Source organism: Talpa occidentalis, unplaced genomic scaffold (assembly GCF_014898055.3).
Source record: "Talpa occidentalis isolate TD23 unplaced genomic scaffold, MPIMG_talOcc4v2.1 talOcc4.7, whole genome shotgun sequence".
NCBI classification, from domain to species: domain Eukaryota; kingdom Metazoa; phylum Chordata; class Mammalia; order Eulipotyphla; family Talpidae; genus Talpa; species Talpa occidentalis.
Genome location: NW_023605083.1, coordinates 41901864 through 41926931, shown reverse-complemented (window position 1 = coordinate 41926931; position 25068 = coordinate 41901864). Strand labels below are relative to the sequence as shown.

Here is a 25068-nt window from a genome sequence, read left to right as displayed (position 1 = left end):
ACATTATATTCAGAATTTTACTTCTGCCTTGAAACAACATTATTAAATATTATCATCACCCATTTCCCTGAGAAGGAGACATATGCTTAGAGAGGCTAAAAAAGCTTTCTTGGTATCACCTAGGTAATAAGGAGCAGAACTAGGGGTTTTGCTAGGGGTTCGTCACCTCCCTCTTTATAACTAGCAAGAATCAAAGGAGACTCAATTGACAAGGCTGAGTATTTTGAATTTGCAGTTTTCTAGAATATTTCCCATTTATCCATTTGCATATCCAAAATAGTTTGATTTTGTTGTAGAGTCAAGGAGCAAACTTATTTACTGTGCTGGTTAACAAAAACAAATTTCAGGTTTTGGATTATGGAATAACAGAATATTATGTCTGTTTAATTAAGGAGCTTGTTATGCAATTTTTCCACTCAGTGGTGTGGGAAACCCTGGTCAGGAATTTCTGTGCTATTAAGAGAGGTGATCATATTCTTATTACTCTATATCCTCGTAAAAATATCTGGCATTATTGAAGACATAGTTGCTGCTTGCTGTTTTCAGGACAACTATTGTATTCTAGAATTGCTGTGATTTTGCCTATAAATTTTAAGTAGGGGTCTGATTTTTCAGTTTAAAGAGAAATTAAAGGAAAGCTGAGACAAACTGTATTTCAAAAGTTTGAATTTATTTAAGGACCTGTCTCCAATAGGAGAGATTTGGGATAAGAACTCTGTCGCCAGACCCCCTCTGGCCTGCAGTCCAAGCCCAGAGGGGAGCAGGAACCCACCGCCGGGGCACACCAGGCGCACAGGGGAGTGTGTCCCCACATCGGCATTTTAGAACAGGGACCTTTCTCCATTAAAGGCTGCTTGAAACTGACAGATGACTCCTGGAAGAACCAGAGGGGAACAGAGAAGCCCACCCAAGATGCCGGCCAGTCCCAACAACACAGTGTCCCAACGCATACGGCAAATTAGAAAACAGACAGTAGGGAGGAGAAGAACCACACGCAACCTAGCAACTCTCCAGAGAAAAAGCACACCACAAAAAGAAAGCCAGCCCCAGATTGCAAAGACAATAACTTGGAAGAATTTCTGAGCCTTCCAGAAAGAGAATTTAAAATTGCCGTGATTAAAAAACTGACAGAAGTCATAAAGGAAAACAATGATAAGGGAAAAATAATCAACGATCAGAAGAATGCAATTGAGTCCCTAGAGAGGGAAAACAATGGTCAGAAGAAAGAAATTGAGTCCCTAAAGAGGGAAGTAAAAGAAATGCAGGAGATCAAAGAATTAATGGAAGAACTAAAGAATTCTGGGAAAAGCAATGAAAGCAGAATAGATGAAATGGAAGAACGAATAAGTAATCTTGAAGACACAGAAATAAAAAGAACCAAAACAGAAAAGGAAAGAGAAGTACGAAGGAAAAAGAACGAAGAAAAACTTCGGGAACTATCTGACTCCATGAGGAAAGGAAATATAAGAGTTATAGGAATACCAGAAGGAGAGGAGAGAGATGTAGGAACAGAGAAAATATTCAAAGAGATAATTGAAGAGAACTTCCCAAATGTGAAGAAGGAGCTGAAAATTGATATACAAGAAGCAAGAAGAACACCAAACTTCCACGACGAAAGGAAAAATACAGCAAGACACATAATAGTAAAGCTCCCAAGAATCCAGGACAAGGAAAAAATAATGAAGCTGGCAAGAGGGAAGAAACAGATAACATTCAAAGGAAAACCAATCAGGCTGACATCAGACTTCTCCGAAGAAACACTACGGGCAAGGAGAGAGTGGAGGGACATAGTCAACAGACTCCAAGAAAACAGATGCCAACCAAGAATACTCTATCCCGCAAAGCTCTCCTTCCTCTTTGAAGAAAGAAAATGGACCTTCCCAGACAAACAGAAACTCCGGAATTTCATTGCAACTAAACCCCCACTCCAAAAAATACTACAAGGAGTCCTAAAGCCAGAACCTCAGAGGGACGAATAACAATGAAAGAAGGCCAAAAAAAAAAAAAAAAAGTTATTAAAAGAATAAATAAATAAAATCAAAGGAAAGACAAACACAATGGCAAATACAGATGTTAACATATCAATATTAACTCTAAATGTAAATGGACTAAACTCTTCAATAAAAAGACACAGAGTGGCAGCCTGGATTAAGAAACAAAACCCAACCTTTTGCTGTCTCCAGGAAACACATTTAGCTACAAAAGATAAAAATAGGCTCAAAGTTAAAGGATGGAAAACAATCCTACAAGCAAATGGACCAAAAAAGAAAGCAGGAACAGCTATACTTATATCAGATAAAACAGATTTCAAACTCAAAAAGATAAAAAGAGACCCCAATGGTCACTACATTATGATCAAGGGGACAATACTTCAAGAAGAAATAACACTCATTAACATATACTCACCAAACGAAGGAGCACCAAAATATATCAGACAACTATTGTCCTCTCTGAAAACAGACATCAGAGAAAACACATACGTAGTGGGAGACTTCAACACACCACTATCAACAATGGATAGATCAACAAGACAAAAAATAAGTAAAGAAACCAAAGCTCTAAATAAGGACCTAGAGCAATTAGGCTTAACAGACATCTATAGAACACTAAACCCCAAAAAAACGGAGTACACATTTTTCTCAAGCGCACACGGATCATTCTCCAGGATCGATCACATACTGGGGCACAAGACAAACATCAACAGATACACCAAGATTGAAATCATATCAACCATCTTTTCTGACCATGAAGGCATCAAACTAGAAATAAACCATAAAAAGAAGGCAAGGAACTTTCCTACCTCATGGAGATTAAAAACCACACTACTGGAAGACCATTGGACTAATGAGGAGATCAAAGAAGAAATTAAAAAATTTTTTGAATTGAACGACAAGGAGGACACTAATATCCTAAATGTATGGGATGCAGCAAAAGCAGTAATAAGAGGAAAATATATAGCAATAGAAGCTCACATCAAGAAACAAGAAAGAACGCAAAGAAACAACCTCATCTCGAAGCTCAAAGATCTAGAAAAAGAACAACAAAAAAACCCAAAACCAGTAGAAGAAAAGAAATAATAAAAACCAAAGCAGAAATAAATGAAATTGAAACTAAAAAAACAATCCAAAAGATCAATGAAACCAAGAGCTGGTTTTTTGAAAAAATCAATAAAATAGACAAACCCCTAGCCAGGCTCACAAAGGAAAAAAGGGAGAAAGCACAAATAAACAGGATCATCAATGAAAGAGGAGAAATCACAACGGACACAGCAGAAATCAAAAGAATAATCAGTAACTACTATGAACAGTTATATGGAAACAAGTTTAACAATCTAGAGGAGATGGACAAATTCCTACAACTCTACAATCACCCAAAGCTAGATAAAGAAGAAATAGAACACCTAAACAGACCAATTACAATTAGCGAAATTGAAATGGTAATAAAAAACCTCCCCAAAACAAAAGCCCAGGACCTGATGGATTTACAAATGAATTCTACCAAACATTCAGAGACGAATTAGTGCCTATCCTTCACAAACTCTTCCAAAAAATTGAGAAGGAAGGGACAATACCAAACACGTTCTATGAAGCCAACATTACACTAATACCAAAACCGAACAAGGACAACACAAAAAAGGAAAACTACAGGCCAATCTCCCTAATGAACACTGATGCAAAAATCCTCAATAAAATTTTAGCTATCAGAATCCAACAATGTATCCATAAGATAATTCACCACGACCAAGTTGGATTCATTCCAGGGGCACAAGGATGGTTTAACATCCGAAAATCAATCAACGTTATCCAACACATCAACAAAAAGAAATATAAAAACCATATGATAATATCAATAGATGCTGAGAAAGCTTTCGACAAAGTGCAACACCCATTCATGATAAAAGCCCTTGAAATTCTGGGGATACAAGGAACATACCTCAACATCATAAAGGCCATCTATGACAAGCCAACAGCCAGTATCATTCTCAATGGTGAAAAGCTGAAAGCAATTCCATTAAGATCTGGAACAAGACAAGGATGTCCACTCTCACCATTGCTTTTCAATATAATACTGGAAGTCCTAGCCAGGGCAATAAGACAAGAGAAAGACATCCAAGGAATCCAAATAGGAAAAGAAGAAGTCAAACTATCACTATTTGCAGACGATATGATAGTATACATAGAGAACCCCAAAAACTCCACAGAAAAGCTAATTCAACTCATCAATCAGTTCAGTAAAGTGGCAGGATACAAAATCAACACGCAAAAGTCAGTAGCCTTCCTATACACAAACAATAAATCTGAAGAAGAAGAAATCAAAAAGACCATCCCTTTTGTTATTGAAACAAAAAAAATCAAATATTTGGGAATCAATCTAACAAAAGAGGTAAAGGACCTATACAAAGAAAACTATAAAACACTGTTAAAAGAAATAGAAGAAGACACAAAGAAATGGAGAGACATCCCCTGCTCATGGATTGGAAGAATAAACATTATTAAAATGGCCATCCTACCAAAAGCAATATACAGATTCAATGCTATTCCAATCAAAATTTCAATGTCATTCTTCAAAGAAATAGAACAATTATTGATGAAATTCATATGGAATCACCAAAAACCCCGAATAGCCAAAGCTCTCCTGAAAAAAAAAGAAGGGAATGGAGGCATCAGACTCCCAGACTTCAAACTATACTACAAAGCCATAATCATCAAAACTGCATGGTATTGGAACAAGAACAGACATACAGACCAATGGAATCGAATAGAAAATCCAGAAATAAACCCACAGATTTATGGTCAGCTAATCTTTGACAAAGGAGCAAAGAATATGCATTGGAGCAAAGAAAGTTTGTTCAATAAATGGTGCTGGGAAAACTGGGTCGCTACATGCAAAAGAATGAAGCTTGACCACCACCTCACACCATACACAAAAATCAACTCAAAATGGATTAAAGAACTAGACATAAGACCTGAAACCATAAAATATATAGAAGGAAATATAGGCGAAACACTACGTGATCTGCACATCAAAGACATCTTTACAGACACATCACCCAAAGCAGTGATAGTGAAGGCAAAGATAAACACCTGGGACTACATCAAATTAAAGAGCTTCTGCACAGCAAAAGAGACAATAACAAAAACAAAGAGAAACCCCACCAACTGGGAGAACATTTTTGCACCCAACACTAATGATAAAGGACTGATCACAAAAATCTGCAAAGAGCTGATGAGACTCAACAACAACAAAGAAAATAATCCAGTCAAAAAATGGGCAGAAGAGCTTAAAAGAAACTTCTCTGAAGAGGAAATGCAAATGGCCAACAGGCATATGAAAAAATGTTCAACATCACTTGTCATCAGGGAAATGCAAATCAAAACTACCATGAGATACCATCTTACACCAGTGAGAATGGCACATATTAAAAAAACTAGCAACAACAAATGTTGGCGAGGGTGTGGAGAAAAAGGAACTCTTCTGCACTGTTGGTGGGAGTGCAAACTGGTCCAACCACTGTGGAAAGCTGTATGGAGATTTCTGGACCTACTAAACATAGAGCTTCCATATGATCCAGCAATTCCACTCCTAGGTATTTACCCAAAGGACACAGAAACATCAATTCCAAAGAACACCTGCACCCCTATGTTTATAGCAGCACTGTTTACAATAGCTAAGCTTTGGAAACAACCCAAATGCCCAAAAATAGATGACTGGATCAAGAAGATGTGGTACATATATACCATGGAATATTACTCAGCATTCAAAAAAGATAAACACATGCAATTTGCAGCAACATGGATGGCGCTGGAAGGGATCATGCTCAGCGAAATAAGCCAAAAAGAAAAAGAAAAATACCGGATGGTCTCACTCATAGCAGGAATCTAGAAAACTTAAATAAGGGACCAGGAAAATGAATAACTATAAGAAAGTGAAAATCAAAATCAACAAAAAACTATGAACCAGAGACACTTTTAGGGGGGCGGGGGTGGGAGGGGTGGGATTGGGGTCAGAATGGGGGGCTGCAATTGTATGGGGAATATAACAATAAAATTTATTTAAAAAAAAAAAATTAAAAAATAAAATGATAGGCATATTTATAAAATAAATATAAAGATAAGACTGAAAAAAAAAAAAAAAAAGAACTCTGTGGGCCAAAGGGAACATAGAGATCTGGGAATTGAGACGGTAAGTCCTTTAGCTGAGAAAATATATGTATTTTATCTCAGGATAAAATTAATGACTGAATAATTGCAAGCATAATACAATATGGAAGTCACACTATTGTTGACCTATTATAGTACCATGAAGAGAAGTATTTTAAAAGTACATTTCTTCTGGGTCTCCCTGGTGGCCTTGGGGTTAAGTCTCATCGCTATCTCCCATATAGCCTAGTTTGATCCTTGGCCAGGGAGCTACCCACATGGCACATCAGACCTCTCCTGTCTCGCTCGCTGCTCCCCTTAGCAGTATACTTTAGTAAATCTGTCTGTTCTTCTCCCCATTCTCTGATGAATCCACTTACCCTTAGCATCTCTGGCCTACATACTAGTTCTTCTATGCAAAAAAAGAAAAAGAAAAAAGAAAAAGTACATTGCTTCTTGTTTGAATATTTTTTTCTCTTGTGTATAGAATCATGTAGGTAATTAGATTTTGCTGTTCTCTGGCCACCAGAAAATTCAAAGCTAAATAAATTGGTTATATCCTGCATAACTGCTTTTTAAGGTCTCCCTTATCTTCATTGTTTAGCATATTTTTCTTTAATTCTAATGATTCATGTTTTTAAATTATATTTGTCTATATTAGTATTGTTACACATTTTTGTGAAATATGAAAATGAATAAAAAAAATGATATCCAACTCTTATCAAGATCTCTGTTTAAGCAATTTATTGAACCAGTTAATAAAAAAAAAGTGAACTGAGTAATATGATGCATATCACAATTGCAAAAGAAAATGTATCCTGGTCTGCTAAAAACCCTTAAAATAATTACAACCCTTAGAATAATTACAAAGCTAAGTGCACAAGGGACTTTGGTGATGGTGCATGGATGAACTGGTTGTAGGGATTTTGTGGGGCCTATACCTAAGAGGCAAAAGCAAATATTGTATAAAAATGAACAATGATGTAAAATATATATAAAGTTTAAAAAATAATAAAATAATAAAAACATAATTGCAAAGCTTATTGAATATAGGCATGAAAGAGCAACCATCAAACAAACTCTTAGCAAACTATGCCCTTCTGTGGCACACTGGCGGTTCCATCCTTTATAATTCAGACTAAAACTTCTCAGAGACATGATGTAATTCCAACACACAGTTGGAAATTAACCACACACACAGTTGTTCCATTCTATTTCTAGGTAGTCTATATACATACACTTACCCTTCTGCATTTCCATTTTGCAATGCTGCCTTTTTTACTGTAATGAGCATGGCATATTGACATTAATGGAATTAAGGATGTCTCTGAATTTCTAAATTTCCAAATATAGGAGTTATTTCACAGGACATAAGATCTATAATGCACTTCTTTTCTTTTCAGGGTGAATTGCTATAGTGTGGTATCTGCCCAGTGCCCCTTTGGTGGATTCAAGATGTCTGGAAATGGACGAGAGTTGTAAGAATTCCTTTCTATTAAGATACTTATCTTGAAAAACATCATTACTCCCATGGAATTAATCTACAGTCTATTTGAATTAAAATTTGCCTGCAGTCTTCCCTAAAGCATAGTACTGAAGGGCAGGAAATCTGGCACCACCAAAGTATAAGATTTCTGATAATTGACTTTCACTATGTTCATCACAGCTCGGCAGTTGAGGGCAGGGATAGGAATGCGAGAAAGAACTAGTCTATGAGTGCCTTTCCATGCTTATATTTCGTGATTTTTACCATAGTGGGGATTCAGTGGATAAAGGGTTAATGACAATTGATTAAAAAAAAATAAAAGATGACCTCACAGTAAAGCTAGGGCTTGATGAAGGGCAGGAAACCAGCATAGGATGTCAGTAAGAAAAGAAGAGGGTTTTCTTAAACAGAAAGTAACTGGTGGCATATTGAGGGCCTTGTGAATTTGACTGACTGGTGGGCATTTATGGAAATGGGAAGTATGATTTCAGAGTTAAATAGGTAAGAAGTCTTGAATTCAAGAAGACTGGCTTATTTATTTAGTGGAGCTGTGAAAATTCATGAATATCTTTAGAATGTTGTCAGGGAAGTAGACAACTCCTACCAAGTACCTAGTGTAGTACAAAGAACAGGATTGGTGACTAACCAAACTGCATTTGAATTTACTGCTGGCCAGCCATGCAGCATGGTTCAAGTTCTCCAACGTATAAGTGTCTGTTTCTTCCTTTCCTAAATGGAAATGTTAAATTAACATCCTCTCATGAAAGTTATGAGAAATCAATGACATACTGCATTGTTCATTCCTTACCACGAAACTGTCACAAAGTAGGAACTCATCAAATGGCTTCTTCCATTTCTATTTCCTTTACTTTACAATATCTACTTTTGCAGAATCCCATGGCAGAATGAATTACAAAAAGCTACAACAAATGTTAGATTATTCTGAAGGACAGTAAGTTTATTGCTGGCCCAGTTTTCTAACACATTTCCCAGTAATGCTGAAGATAAAATAATCAAAAGGGACAAAATAGCAAAAATAGCCCAAACATATCAATTTTGTGGAATACAATTTGGTCAAACTTAAACAAAAGGAAATTGAACTAGAGAAGAATGAAAAACAGGAGTCAACCCTAAAATCCGGAATGTGGGTGCAATTTCCTTTTTTCAAATACAAAGGAAAATGCTATACTATAATTTTTGGTAAAATTTCCATTTTATTAATTTTAATAGTTTTTATTATGAGATAATATAGATTTACAACATTGTATAATATTTAGGGGAATAGGTTCAAACCTCCTGAGATGTATGTTACTATACCATATCTAACACCAAGCACCCTTATCCTTTTATCATAGACCACTTTTTACTTCCAAAATCCACCTAAGGAAGCTACTGTTCATGTCTACCTGGAAGCAAATTTGGTGAACTTAATAATCCGGTCATTTGCTATATGGAAATTAAGAATAATTATTAAAGACATAATTTCAAATAGCTCCTAAGAGTTCGATTATAACTTTCAAATATAGAAAGGCAGAGTTGATCAGATGGGAAACAAGTCTTCAAAAAGTCAAAAATCATGGCACGCAAACCCCCATGTGGTAACGATACTGAATGCCCAACCCTGGATTTCCTTCTCAGGCCCCAGTGCTGGCAGTGGAATAAATAAATGACAGAAATTCTTCTCTGTGTAATTGCACCAACTTTCATTTAGGTTAGCATAGGTCACTTGAGACTTTACTAAGAGACCATTTTAAACTTTACTGGTATTTCTTTCCTCCCATTCCTTTTGGAAAGAGAAGAATTGACATGTGAACTACTGGGCTTATAAAGAGCTCTAGCATGAATACTCTTTCCTTCATTTATACATCCCAGGTTAGTACAGCAAATGATTCCTTTGTACATACTAAACAGTGCCAGGCTCAATAGAGAGTAAAGAACAGATACAACTTGTTCCTAGAACCTTATTGCTACAGCATAGACCCTGGGTGAGCAGCATGGCCATCACTTAGAAGATGGTTGGAAATCCAGTCTTGGATCTCTCCCCAGGTATATTGAATCAGAATCAGGTGACCGGTACATTGAAGATTATGGCAAGTCACAAACCAGTAAGATAGACTATAAGCAAATGTGTTTGTGTAACACTATAGATAAACCATAGGCATAGGAATACTAAAGAACAGGACTTATTTCAGCCTAAGTATGACAATAATCACAACTACTCCTCTTCTGAAAGTTTCAAGCATCTATGAAGCTCAAAATAAAATGCAAAGTCTAGTGGCAGAAATCATGGGTTAATATATCAAAATTTATGAGTTACAATACTTATTAAGATATTATCCGTTAATGGGTTTCAGACAACTGAGGCTAAACCCTTTAATTACTCTGAAGAACATGCTCATTGAAGCTTTTAGAAGGTATTTTCAGAAGCTTAATGGTCCAAGAAAATAATCGGAGTTAAGAGGATTAGGTTACCCAGGAGAAAAAGATGTCTTCTACATACCTGTCTGCATCTGCAGAAGGGAGGAGTAGAAAGGGGTCAAGATCCCTTTTCTCAGGAATCCTACATATGCACGAGTATTAAGATTTTAAGAGTACTCTTATGTACATGTAATTTAATTCTCTCATCAAAACAATATGGAAAATAGCTCAGTTCTTTTAGTTATCTCTTAAACAACGGGTAAATCATAGTTTCTAAAACTGGTGGGAGGTTTTAATAAAACTGGTAAGATACCAGGATCCTAATTGATTCAGATTAATGCCTGCTCATTTGGGTTGGATTTAAGAATTATATAAGCAATAGATATGAACAGGGAAACCCTATAGTCATAAAAAGCCCAAAGAATTAAATGTAGGCTAATAAACTCTCTTGACCTCTTAGAAAACAATCAAACAAGAAAGGAAAATAAAAAACCTTGAACACTAAATTTTGTTTTTTCCTCCAAGAATCCAAAGATATTGTTAAAATTACAGCTAGAAATGTTTTATTTAAAGCCTTACCAATGGTCATTTTTAGATGGTCATGTTTAGATGTTAAAAGTTTGGACCTAGTCACACACAGAAAATACATTAAACTCTTTACTGTATCTTTTCTACGCTTGAAAAGTTTTTCTTGTTACTTGAGTGATGATATAGTACCACTTTTTCTGTTCTTGTACTGTGTCTGTTTTATTTATTTGAGCCAAAATTCAGAAGAATAACATTCTTGTTGAACTGAATGTCTTTGTGTGTGTGGTAAACTCTTTTATAGTCAAGGAGGACAAATGAATAATTTCGGTGAAAATCACTGAGTGTATATTTTAAAATGCAAACAAAAACTGCCCTAAAATTTCCCCACAGAGAATCTCCTCTGGTTGGCTAGCTGCTATTTGAAATGCTTCTGTACACAGAAAATATTTTCCATTGCCCCAAGCCAGATAAGCAAGAATAGACTTGTCACTAAGCACAGACTGTAGAACATGTGTACTGCTGTGCTAAATTCTGTGAATTTTTTCTTTCCTCTCTCTAGGGGAGAATACGGTTTCAAAGAATATACAGAGGTGAAGACAGTCACAATGAGAATTTCTCAGAAGAATTCATAAAGAAACTACACAAGTGGAAAGAAGAATTCTCAATGATTAAGCATCTCCTACACTAATATATTATAGTGGGTTTTAAATACAAAATCATTCTTTTCTTGATTTTTAAAACATAAAGGATCATATTATCATTAATACTACACATGGAAAACCTTACATGTAGCTTATTCTGAAAGAATCATTTGTCTTCTGATATGTGATCCCACCCCCCAGTCCTTATATATATTAAAAAAAGAATTTGGATTCAAGATCTCTCTAGCTCTGTAATAGTTATGTGCTTTCTTTGTAGCTACTTGTCCAAGATAATCACTTTATAGAAGAGGACCAGTTGTCATTTCCCTAACAATCCCCTTGAAATACTAAACATACTCATTAACTGCAGAGTAGATGTGTTCTGTTCTAGTAGCTGTCAAGTCGTTGGAGTTTGTTGAAAGTTTCCTAGAATTTCATGTCTGATTCTCAAATGAAGTAATATCTGAAATACTTAGCTGTAATGTAAACATAAAGCTTAATAAAAACAACCTTGCATGATTCTTGTTCAGCTTGAATTTGTTTTTGAAGATTTATTTATTTATGCATATAAGACCTAGAGTACTGGCTAGAGGGGTGTGTGTGGGGGGGGAGGTGAGAGGATTCACCAGAGACAGAGTGGGGAGCAGAACAGGCAGACTGACCGAAATACACTGCTGAGGGGAGCAGCAGGCGAGGCAGGAGAGGTCTGCTGCACCATGTGGGTAGCTCCCTGCCTGGGGATAGAATTCGTGCTGCAGTGGCTGTGGATTGTTTCATAGGTTGTGTCTTAACCCCTGCGCCACCAGGGAGGCCCACAGCTTTAATTTTTAAAGTAGTTTTGGTTATAATGATTTACTCTCCTTTTCACTCAAAGCCAATGTAAAACTGAGGCTATGATGCATTTAAAATAAGTCTAATCCACTTATTTTCAAATGGGAAAAGAAACACTTTATTTCCTAGAGGAATTTTTGCAATCAACAGCAAACATTTGATATAGACAGCTTTAGTCCTTCAGCAAGAATTTTTTGAGTTCCTATGAAGTTCTGTGCACCATGTTAGGTTTTGTAGAAAGTGAATTGTGAAATGGCCTATTAACTCAATGTATTTTAATCTTGTGAAGTACAAAGGTGCTATCTAAAATAAAAAAAAAAGATGGGTTATACAATGGACATGAGAATTCTGTGAACCCTGAGAGTGTGGTAATGTACCAAAAGGCCATGCAGTGATGACCTTTAACTGTGAGGTTGATAAATGAATGAAATTTGATTGGATAATGATGAGCAGATTTACAATGAATGAAGAAGAGGAAAGAGATTCTATCACATATTCTCCAGATCTCTTTACACTGGAAAAACAATTTGGAAAAATTCTATGTATTTTCCCCTCTTAGAGTTTCAAATTGCACATGTCATATCCTAAGTTCTGAGAAGTCCTCCAACCTGCACACATTTGATGGATATTCCCCCCTACCCCCCCCCAATGTATTTCATTTCATCAAAGAAATTTCCTTCTCTTTACCTTCATTTAATACCAATTAACATTAAGAAGCCCAGGTTGGAAGATGCTGTTCTTATGCAAAGAGATAGCTATGAGTGTCTTGAGGTGTGATCTGGGGGCTTAAGGGAAGCAGCTGGAACGATGCCCTCTAATGAACCATATTTACACATTTATGCCCTCATACAAAGAACTGATGATGCCCCCAACCTGTAAATGTGCGCCTAAGACTTAGGGTCTTGGGAGTCTCCCAGAGACTTAGGCTCAAGTAGAATTAGTAGATATTTTTTGTGTGTATTTTGCTACACATGGTCTAAAACATTTTTCTTTTACAAGCTAAAATTCAAGCCGACTAATCTTTAGGATTTTTTTTCATATTCATATTTAATATAAATAATTAAGCATCATTTAACATCAACAGACACTTCAGTGACACTATTATTGGGACATTACAATAGCTACTCCAGTCATGTGCAACAATGTACAAACAAAATTCATTCACTTCTAGATTTGATATAATTAAATTCCAATTGCACTAGTTTCTCAATATTATATAGTCTAAATGGTTTGTAATCAGAACTTTCTCGTAGGCCCATCCTGAACCTCTAGACATTATTTGTATACCTTTTCCTCCAATTTATATAGCCATACTTGCAATAATTCTTAAAGTCTTGAAAATTTTGGTTACTATTTGGAATAATGGAGGATTCAGAGTCTTAGGGAGAACTGAAAAATCTTTGGACAATGAGAAGGGAAATTTTCCAAATACAGGGGAGGGTTGCATTTTCCAAAAACTAGACAGGGTCCACATTTTTAAAAGATGTGCCTAAAACCAGGCATAAATAAATTAATAGACAAGTTAATATTGTAATTGCAGCCACCAGAACAATTTTAAATGTGTAACAAAGAGGGCTGAACACAGAAGACAAAAGCCAGAAGCCAGTTTAAATATTTGAAAATTAAATCTTTGTTCTATAAATAAGACATTACAGGATTAAACAGAAAATATCTGTTATATTTTGGTTCATCCTGAGCCTCTAGACATTATTTGTATACCCTTTTCTCTAATTTATATAGCCATACTGGCAATAATTCTTAAAGCCTTGAAAATTTAAAGGGTATCTTATTAATTCATGTGCAACAGGAAAATACACTAAGGGAATTTATCATGAAGAATTTGGTTCTGCACTAACATATGTGATCTCTTTGTCTTCAACATCAACATGGCAGAAAGTATTTTTGACTCCAGGAAGATCAAATTAAGTGCCAAGCTGGATGTTGGAAATAACTATTTAGGCAGAGGCAATGTCAGGGCCAGGTAAGAATTATGAAAAGTCCAGCTTCTTTTTCTTTTATAATTTTTCAGTATTGATTCTATATTTATTTTGAGATAGCCAAGGAGAAATAGGGGGGAAATATTTTTCTTCAATTCTTGGGGTCAACTGAAAATAGTTAACTCAAAGTATTGCATTTTAGTTATTTCTTCACATAATTTGAGATGGAGTTCTAAACCCAAAAAACCCCTTCTCTTGGACAATGTGTATTTTTTTTTTTTGACCATCTAATTTCACTTGAACTTTTACAAGTGCACATGTACCACCAACTAAAGTGTTTTCCATAGTGTATGAAATAACCAGATCTTTTCATAGCATATCAAATAATGAGGCTGCGTTTCACAAAAGTCACGAGTTCCCAAATAGAATTTCATTTGCTGATTTGAATTGGTATTTTTTTTAATGTTCTCTAGAGATGCACTTCAGTTTTCCCATTTAGATGGTGAAAGAATATATAGCAAAATAAATGGAGCTGATGACTTATTTTCCTGGATACCAAAATTCAGTGACTGCCAGAAGGGTGTAAAAGCTTACTTTTGTAGTAACTGGGACTATGATATTCTGAAAACTAATTTCCTAAGTTGAGACACAATTGAAAGAGAAATGCTGCAATTATCACCCTGACATTCTGTGGAAAAGTATAACAGCATCTCTCTCTCTGAAAACAATCCACAAAATTCTCATTGGTGACTTGAGATTGCTCTAGATCATATCCCTTCACTGACCCTTAGATTCTGAGGGGTGGATTAACCCCAGGGAAAGACAAGCACATTCATATTCATCCTTAAACATTTAGGATAATTCCCAAAATCCCTAAAAGTCAACTGTATTGCCTAATGAAATATCTACACTAAAGCAATAGCAATATTTTTTGCACATTATATTTAGTGCCATAGACTGACTAGTTTCACAAGCTTTTTTTTTTTTAAATGGGCATTTCTGAATTTTTTAGAATTGTTCACAGGATGACAACATGGTACTATCCACCTCAACTTCAGAATTTTGGGGCTTTTTTTGTTTGTTTTGTTTTGCCAAGATACTTATTCAATGAACCATTGGGCCTAGAAAAATACTACATATGAAAATACAGGCTGATTTAAGCTTCATTTAAAATTATCTTAAAATAATTTCAAATTTTGGAGGATCTGCTATAGCAGCACAAAAATTCTCATGTCTTTATTCAACAATTTTTAGTATTTTCCCACATTAACTTTATCAATCCCGTTCTCTATAGATACATTTTTTTTTTCTTGAGACAACTTTTGAGAATAATTCATGGGCACCATATCCTTTTACCCCAAAATACTTTTTCCAGGAAAAAGATACTTCTTTCACAAACCACAATTATCTAATTCAGAAAATTTAAAATTTTCTCTAATTGTTTCATTAATGTCCATTATAGCATTTTCCCCCTCCGTGATCCAAAACTTAATCCATGATCATGCACTACATTTTTTTAATCTTGGCTGCCTTCTGTTTTACTATTTCCAATATAGCATTATAACTTGTAAGCACACATAAAATTGGATTGGTTAGTATTGTCTTGGCCTGGAAAGAAACCTTAGTAATATACAAAGCTTATAGTTTCTGAGTTAGCAAGATCAGAGAAAAGAATACTGAATGAATTTGAAGAATACTTGAAGATTTGATGATTATCATCTTTCTGATAAGTCAACAAAGATAGTAAAAAAGACTGAAAAATAAGACTACTAACATGGCTAATTTAAAATAAAAGCTATATGTTCCCTTGGGAATACTAAGGCCTATCCCTTATATGTTTTATTGCAAAAATGCCCTCCTAATTTTACTTTATAGTTTACTTATTTGAAAATTTTTCCTTAATGAGATTCGGCTTATTCTGATGACATCAAGGGAAGCACTTTAATTTTTTTTTTAAGATTTATTTATTTATTTATACAAGCACTGGGTACAGTCAGAAGAAGTGCGGGATGGTGAGAGAATTCACCAGAACCAGAGCGGGGAACAGAACACACAGACTGATGAAATATACTGCTGAGCGGAGCAGTGGGCATGACAGGAGAGGTCTGCGTGCCATGCGGGACCCTCCCTGGGATCGAACTGGTGCTGCAGAGGCTGCAGGCAGCTTTGCAGCCCAGCGCTCAACCGCTGCTCCACCAGGGGAGGCCCGGAAGCACTTTAATTTTAATGAGTTACAAATTCCTAACTGCATGGAAACCATTTAAAAACTTTCAAAGTTCAATTATGGTAGAAAGAGTTTGGTCTCTGCATGAAAAAAGGTGCTAAATTCTGGTTCTATCACTCACTAGTAGTATTATCTTAGGTCAATTATTAAACTTTTTTTCATTTAGCAATCATTCAACAGATACTGATGTCTTGCTATTTGTGAAGCAACACAATGTTTTACATAATCACATGGACCCATGGAGCCCAGCAATATGGCTTCAAATTTCTATTCTGTACTCTCTAACCTTGGAATTTGGGACAAGATTCTCAACCTTTCTAAATACCAGTTTTTATCTATGCAAAAAAATTAACAATAGTACTTATCTAATTAGGTTATTCTATTAATAAGGTTTGTGAAATGTTTAGCAGAGCTCCTACAATATAACAAGTGTCCAATATAGGCTGTTTTTCTACTGAAGAATGTTTTGCATTAATAACAATATCATCAATAACACCAGTTTCTTTAGACACTAAAGAAAATATCTTTCATTTGTCCATGACTTTGTTCTTAGTTTTCCTGTGCCCTCACCATTAGGCTGATCTCAGTTGGGATCACTTAATTGTAATTTTCCTATAGCTTACATCATTAAAAAAAATATTCGCTTTCAGATAAGGTTAAAATTCACTATCTGAGAAAGAACAGGGTAGAGAAGAATGTGAACAAAATACTTGGCTTGGAGTTGAGTTAGAAATTCAAATGCATTTAATACCAAGTGGGGTTAGTTCAAATTAAGTGAACTCAGCTGCCTTTCACCCCTGAGTTGCCAGTCATCATGATTAATCTTTAAACTAAGTCAGGGACAGCAGGACCAAATGAATAACAAACAGAAGAGACTAGTTTCAAATACAGTAAAGAGACTTACAATGACACTGGTCACCAGTGATTGATTCAGAGGCTCAGCCCACATAAATTCAATGGGAAGGATTAGTAGAATTCAAAGCACATGACTTAGCATTTTTGTGCAATGTTCAGTCATCTCGCATTCATGTAACCACAAATTGTCCGAACTAGAAAAGAACATGTTTTTTACCCAGTAACGTCATTTCACAGAGACATGGAGAAATCAAGGGAAACTTGAAAGGTGACTAAATTTATCAGTGAAAGTTGGCCGAATATGCTCTGTATCCAAACTCTTGTTTCTGTGCTACTACTGTTAGGGGGAAAGGATGTCCTGAGCTAATTCCATGCAGGCTTTGTGGACTCCACCCAGACTCCAGACCAAAGTCATCAGGACACTGGGAAAGACAAATCCCATCACCACCAAAGGGAAGGTTGCTGGGACCTGAGGGTGGGGTTAAGCAGACAGGTTTGGTATAAAACCAGACACGTGTGCCTTGGGGGGCTCCTCTTGGCTCTCCGCCAGCTCTCAGCGTGCCATTGGGTTTCCAGGTCGGCAGATCAGGTAGGACGCATATAAGACTTTATTTCCCTAGTTTCTTCCTCAGTTGTACATTTCCTCATTTCCCCTTCCCTTGTAAATAAACCTTTTATTAACCTTTTGTGTGTGCCTGCAGTGGAGTATTCATAAGTCCCTTTAAGCGCGCGTGTGAGCACCCACAGTCAGGCTACCCATTTTGTATCGGGGCTGCCCTGTAACACTATCTGTGTCTCATGTGGCACTGTAGGTGTTTTACTGATATTTGATTAAATAAGTAATGATCACTGTATTTTAATTAAATTAAATCTGGAGTATTCTTGTTGACTTCTGCTGACAAAGAGACCCATCAGTGGTCTTGGGGGCAGGTAGCTCCTGAAAACACAGCTGCAGAAAGGTCCTTTCGTGTCTCTTTCATGTTCATTTTCACAAAAGGGTGCATGTGGGTGAGACACAGGGCAAGCTAGGAATTATGCAGTTTTAGGGACAGTCCAGGAGGGGACCTCTGAAGAATTTAGGGAGGCTTCAGAGATAAGGACAACCAAGGGAATGTAACCAATTCCACTAGGAAAAACAAACATCTCAGGACCAAGGACAACATTGTTAAATCTGGTTCTGGTTTCCTTCAGGTGGTAAAGGGAGGCGGAGATTGGAGAAATGGAGAGTGGTTTAATTTATGGTCACATTAGAAGGGCAGCTGTTTGACTTCAATGCAGGGATGCCCATCCAGAAGACTGGGCCATACATTTAAAGATGCAACAAATGGGGAAAGAGAAAGCTGTTAGATAAGGAATGTGAAGATCCCCACTCAGTAGCAAATTAAGTGAGACAGCCGAGAACTAACCAATCACAGAGAGACTGGTGGAGCTTTAGAATAATGAGGGAAAGAAGGTCTATATTCCCTGAGACACAACTCCACTTTGGCTTCCTTGCCCCTCCCAGGCCTGGTTCCCTGGCCTGGGAGTCCCACTTTATTTCTGTTCTTTTTCTCCTCAATAAACTTTTTCTTTCTCTAAACAAATCTGCCTCTTCTCGCTTGCTTGCCTGAGCGTCTGCGAAGTTCCTGCTGCGGCTTCGTGAGACACCAACCCGTGGGGGTCTAGTGGCTGGGGCTCAGCGCTGCCCCTGCAGCCTGGGATCTGTTCCTGGCTGGGAGACTAGGCCTGATAATTCTGGTATCATGGGTACAGCCATCTCCCTCATTCATTTGTTATAGCATTCATTCACCCCAATATTCCTTAGCCTCATGATGTTCAAAACAATGGTGTCCACAACTCCAGCTCTCATCAGGCTGAGTGAAGTGACTATTAAGCTTCTATAACATTTCAAAACATCTAAGCTACTCTCATCTGATTTTCAAAGATAAAAGAATTTGATTAGGTCTCATCTTCCCCAACAATAAAGTAATAAAATAAGGAGATTGTAGGCATGGGTAAGGAGTGGGGAGGAAGAAGTGAATTGTATTTTCATGTAACATTCTATTTTCATGTAAGCTTCTATGTCGCTTAAGTCACTGGTCACCTCAATCCAGAAGCCCCTACACCACACCCATCTCCCTATCACTCTTTGAGTATTGTGGGTCTGCTAATAATAAGCGGCATGTTCAGCCACCATTTTGTTACCTACTGTTCTGTACTCCTAAACAAGATTGCCCAGTCAATTAGTTATAGAAGCCCAACCCTGCAAGGTGCCTTTCAAATCAATCAAGAGCAGAAAGCTTGATCACTCTGGGAAGGCTCCAGGCATCTGGAGGTAAGACCAGGAACACCCAGGGGGCCAAGGACCATGCATGACAAGAGACCCCAGAAGCTGATCTGTGGAAAGCCTTGTTGATAAGATTGAAACCCTGGCTGGGGATCCAGGACTTGATCTCAATTACAATACCAGGTCATCAGGCAGATGAGAAGTGCCTGAAGGGCAGACTCACAATCCCTGAGAGTACAGATGACAGTGTATTTTCCAGTTTCGCCCCTCCCCTTTTCTTTTTTTTCCTCCTTCCCCTTACAACTGATGCTCAATAATAATTTTATCAATTAAAAAGGCCAGGATCTTGCTCTTCAGCAGCATCCTGCATTGTGCAGCCTGGTCTGCAACTCCCATTTCGCTATCATTGTGGCGATGCCGACGCAACAGAGTATTAGGAGCTTTCTGTGGGTATTCGATTTCTATAGTTAGTTGCCTCTGCTGCCTTATAACACACTCAGTTTATCTCTCACCTAGAGTTTGTTGCTCTCAGCTGCAATGTTGTGTTTACACTCTAGAGTTGTTTCACACACTAGACTGGGAAATGACAGCCTGAGATTTGATGCTTTGCTTTTATTTTACATTTCTGATCCAATACAGTGCTTAGGTCTCCGGGTAGCACAGTAGGTTGAGCACAGCGCTATGAAGCTGTCCACAGCCCCTGCAGCGTGGGTTCGATTCCTGGCCAGCCAGGGAGATTCCCACACGGCGTGGCAGACCTCTCCTGTCGAGCCTGCGGCTCCCCTCAGCAGTGCTTTCGGTCTGTCTGCCTGTTCTGCTCCCCACTCTGTCTCTGGTGAATTTTCTCACCCTCCTGTGCCTCTGGCCGGTACCCCAGCTATTGTATAAATAAAAAATAAATCTTAAACCGCCCCCCCCATACAGTGCTTACTACTTACTAGGTGTTCATATAAATACAGAATGAATTTGCAGGCAACCCGTTTCATATCAGGGTTGCCCTGCAACACTCTGATACCCTAATGCTTTGCAAGCTTTGATGTCATTTCCAAAAATTAATGTTAATATGTAAAACATACATGTTGGTCTTATAGTGATTCTGGTTTTGCCATTTTCTCTTCCCAGTCCACTAAATCAGCAATGGTGGGTGGTGGTGGAAAGGCCATGGAGATGAGTTACTCATCATTGCACAGGCTATAGCTGGAGAAGAATAAGCTGAGCAGATCAGAAATGCAGACAAGTGTCTGGATCGCCATAAGAAATACTATAGAGACTTTATGCAACAGTTAATTTTAGTACCACAAAGACTTGCTGCAGAGAACTAGCTTCTAACTAATGTGGAAAGCTGTTCTAATTTGTGTAGAATACACATTCTAGGTTTCACTTTTGCCAACTTATCAGTGAAATGGAGATTCAAAGGTTTGTGAGAATTAATCCTTATAAGTAACCAATTTAGCATGGTTTTCAGTCCATAGTCCATGATCCATGAAAGTTAGTTGTGAAATCATTAGTTGCTCAATTATTTGTGACAGCTAACATTTGTGACAAGTGTGTTTTTTTATGGTACTTTCATGTACATGATTGCATTTGATTTTTGTAATATCTCATGAGGTAAGCTGGGAAGGTTTTGTTATCCCACTGGATATATTAAGAAATCTTAAGTTCTCAGAGATGTACCAATTTGTTCAAGTTCACACAGGTAAGGCATTATGACACAAAGATCATGCTTAAATCTTCTGATTTTATTATTCCAGGCACCTAGACAGCACCCTCTCATTAGTAATTATTCTTTTTTTAAATTTTTGATTTAGTTTTGTTTTGTTTTAAGATTTATTTATTTATTTATACAAGAACTGGGGTACAGGCCAGATGCGCAGGAAGATGACAGGATTCACCCGAGACGGAGCAGAGAACAGAACAGGCAGACTGATGAAATACACTGCTGAGGGGAGCAGTGGGCATGACAGGAGAGAGGTCTACAGCGCCATGTAGGACCCTCGCAGGCCAGCTGGGATCGAACCAGCACTGAAGAGGCTGTTGACAGCTTCACAGCGCTGTGTTCAACAGCCTGCGCCACCAGGGGAGGCCCAATTATTCTTTTTTCACTGTACTTTTAAAGTTAAAGCCTCCCAGCGAAGCAACTGTGGCAACTGCTGCACCGCTGGGGAGAAAGGGAGGAAGGGACAAATTAAGGAAGGAGGAAGGAAGGTGACACTTTAACACCTAGGCAGGGTGAGGCAGAAACTTCTCCCTCACAGAGGCCACAAATGTCCAAGGAGAGCAGCATGGGGTTAGTTCTTCAAGGGCAAGGATAGAGGAAAGGGACACAGGGCTCAGTGCTACAAAATAAGCACCCCACTACTTCACTCCCACAGAAATGTTTTGTTTGTCCTTTTTGTTTGTCTGACCTAACTCTTATACGTGCTCTTTTCATTTTTAAACAGAGTGTAGTTTGGAGAGGGTGGGAGCAGCTTAAGAATGAAAAAAAGCAGTTGGAATAATGTCATTTGTAAATTCCATGGGGTTCTCTATTTGGAATCTGAAAATCTCATAGCAAATCTCTTCATATTTAAAAGATGGAAAAAAGCTTCAAAGGAAGATCTGAATTGTGACACTATAGAAATCCCTAGATTTTTAATCAAATATTGGAATCAAGTCGTCATAATTAGAGAACCATCCCCTCCTCCAAACAGGATTTGTAGCTCTGAGAATTCTGTAAAGTAAAAACTCTGAACCCTGAATATCTCAGATCTTTTGCCTAAAACTGAAACTGAGAGGTCTGCAATATCCTCTCTCCAGACAGAAAGGCCTGGGGTAGATGAAAATGTTTAGCTATAACCTGCCCTCAGGGTAATTGCATGTTCTGAACAGCATCAAACAAAAAGGCAGTCTTGGCTTTATTGGCATGAAGTACTATTAGATTGTCAAGGATCCTGTGATCTCAAGCTGCAAGAATAGGCAGAAAATGACTGAGCAGAGGATATTAAAGGATTGCAGGATAGTCTCTCCATTGTTGTATCATCACTTTTTTCCCTCCAATCATTTTGAGTCACATTCTGGAGGGCAAAAAATAGGTATAATTTTCCCATAAGGCAGATGGCGCAATTTAAGGAATGAGAGTGGTTGTGCCTCACTTATAAAAGTCCACCTGATCTCCTGTTTTATAGGCATTTTTAGAAGCAAAGAAATGTAGGCAGCTACGACATGATTATAGCCAGCAGGTAAAAAAGGAAGCACCAAAATTACATTTCTGTAAGTCATCCACATTTCAGTTAACTTCCCAAAGCTGTTTTGGTTATGACAGATTGTTTGTTGTAGATTTATGGCAGAAGTCAGAATAAAATGACTGCTAAGTCAAACTCCTCCATCTAGAAAGAGAAAAGTCTACCAATACTTGCCACAAGGAGATGACAAGGGATGTAGATACATTTTAAGTTCACATCTATCATCATATAGATGAAGATTTTGAGGTCCCAAGCAGTTCAGTGGGATCACACAGCTAGTCAGCATCAGTGTCACAACTAGAATCCAGGATTGCTGATTTGGTGATTGGAACACCTCCCAATATCATGCTATCAATGCCTTTTCTAAACATAAAATATTTGCATCTTCATCTTGAAAGTGATTGGAGAGTATCTGGCCTTTAAAGAGTTAATTAAGTTAAAATGAGGTCACGAGAATGGGCCAATATGACTGATGTCCTTATAAGAAGAGATTAGGACATAGAGACACACAGGGGAAAGACTTCATAAGGATACGAAGGTGGTGATTTGAAAACCAAGAAGATATGCCCCAAGGGAAAAAAAAAAATGAGTTTGTTTTTTTTTTTAAACACAGTTCTAGTAAATACCACCGAATGGGTATTCACGCTACCCATTCTCTGGTATTTTGTTATAGCATCTCTGGCTATCTGATACACTGTCCAAAGGAAACACTCCGGCAACTTTGGAAATAAACACTCAAGTAACTTTGAAAGTGCCAGCTTAAGAAAGACTTAGATCTCTTTCATTCTACTTCTTTTTTTTTTTTTTTTCCCCTTCATTCTACTTCTAAGCAAGCTAGAAAATTTTTCTCAGACTAGATTTCAAAGAAGTCAGAGGGTGGTCAGTTTCAGGGCAAGCAGATGGCAGGGGGCATATAGTAGACTTTCAGAAAGATTACCTTAAGCCCCTGCCCCTCATACCTCCTCACAGTTTTCTCAAGAAGGCTTTCTCCTAGGATCATAATTCCTCTAGCCCTTTTGTACCCCTTTTAATAAAGGTGAGAGATTTTCATCATTTATAATTCAATTTTTTGTTAACTCCTTGCAAATTCCATACATGGTTTAGCACCTCTTTTGTAATGAAATAGATATTGAACCTCAGAGATTCTGCTGCAACTTTTGTCTACCTAGTTATGAAATGATGTCTCCCATGAAAAGAGCCTAGGTAATAATAAAGTCAGCTTGGGCTACCCCTCTCCCTGTCCTATAACAAACTCACGAAGTGAAACTGGTAGATGGAAAAAAAAAAAAACCCACAAAGTCTTGGTGTCAACATATGAATTCAACCATTCCTGAAGAAGTTCTAACCTTGAACATTTGAGCAAAATGAGTTAACTTTAATCCAGCATTCTCATTGCTTGTTTTCTAATTCTAAAGTTTACTGGAATAAAACATACCTCTTGTAAGGGGCTGCTTTTCAATCGTCTTATTGTTTGGTTCAGCATCATCATTTTGTAATAGAACTAACAGTAGTGGTCACAGTAGCTGTAGAGCAAGGTATGTGGTCTGGGTTGAGTCTTCATTACTCAGAAGGCTTGGTAAAAATATTCCCTAGAGCTCAGTAATTCTCTGGGTATGGAGGTTTGACTGAGGAGGGATGAATAGAGAATGATACAGTTTCAAGGAGAGCAAAAGTCTTTGACCTTTGGCCCTTTTGCAAACTCCTGGATGATTAAATCATTTGAATCCTTGCATTTCACGATAATCACATCAGTTTTTAGCCCTATCAATTCCATAACTTTTAAATCTTTTATATCTAAACTCTCTCCATTCCCATAGTATAGTATACAAGTGAGGCTTTCAATAAACTATTGTAACAGCACAACAACTTTAGAAAGGGGAGGGTCCAGGTTCTCTGTCCCACCCAAGGAAGGGCGGAGCTGAGCAGTGAGGGGAAGCTAGAAAAAACTGGGAAAAGGACTGGGGGAAAAAGGAAGGAACGAAGAGGATTAGGAGACTGGAGGAGGCACATGGATCAGAGACCTGTGAAAATGCTATGCTTGCATCTCAGCCTGGATGATGTGCCAGGGGCTTGAGGGACATGGAAGAAATAACTTCAAACCTCCTCTAAAATCTATTACAGTATTCCAAATAGACATGCCTGATTCTGCTTCCATCAGGACTGGCTGAGTGTGGTAAAAAAGGAGAGAGAGATTAGGGGGACTCAGAATCAGAGAGCAGAATGGGACAAGAGGGGGATACAGGGAGATGTTGGTCAAATGTACCCGTTTTAGGGCCTCCCATGGTGGTGCAGGCGGTTGAGCACAGTGCTGTGAAGCTGTCCACAGCCTCTGCAGCGCTGGTCCTATCCTGGCTGACCAGAATAGCAGACCTCTCCTATCTAGCCCACTGCTCCCCTCAGCAGTGTATTTCGTCAGTCTGCCTGTTCTGTTCCCAGCTCTGTCTCTGGTGAATCCTCTCACCCTCCCATGCATCTGGCCTGTACCCCGGTTCTTGTATAAATAAATCTTTAAAAAAAAAAA

At 37.7% G+C, this 25068-nt stretch overlaps 1 protein-coding gene and 1 long non-coding RNA gene across 2 annotated transcripts in view; one reads left to right on the top strand and one right to left on the bottom strand.

Annotated features, from left to right (window-relative positions):
• Positions 1 to 11732, top strand: part of ALDH1A1 (aldehyde dehydrogenase 1 family member A1) — a 57512-nt gene extending 45780 nt beyond the window's left edge. The window contains exons 12-13 of the mRNA XM_037492961.2: positions 7544 to 7618; positions 11132 to 11732. Coding sequence (XP_037348858.1) covers positions 7544 to 7618; positions 11132 to 11204 — 148 coding nt within the window. The 3' untranslated portion in view covers positions 11205 to 11732. The remainder of the gene's footprint in view (positions 1 to 7543; positions 7619 to 11131) is intronic.
• Positions 1 to 25068, bottom strand: part of LOC129144901 (uncharacterized) — a 63111-nt gene that overhangs the window by 28914 nt on the left and 9129 nt on the right. The window lies entirely within an intron of this gene.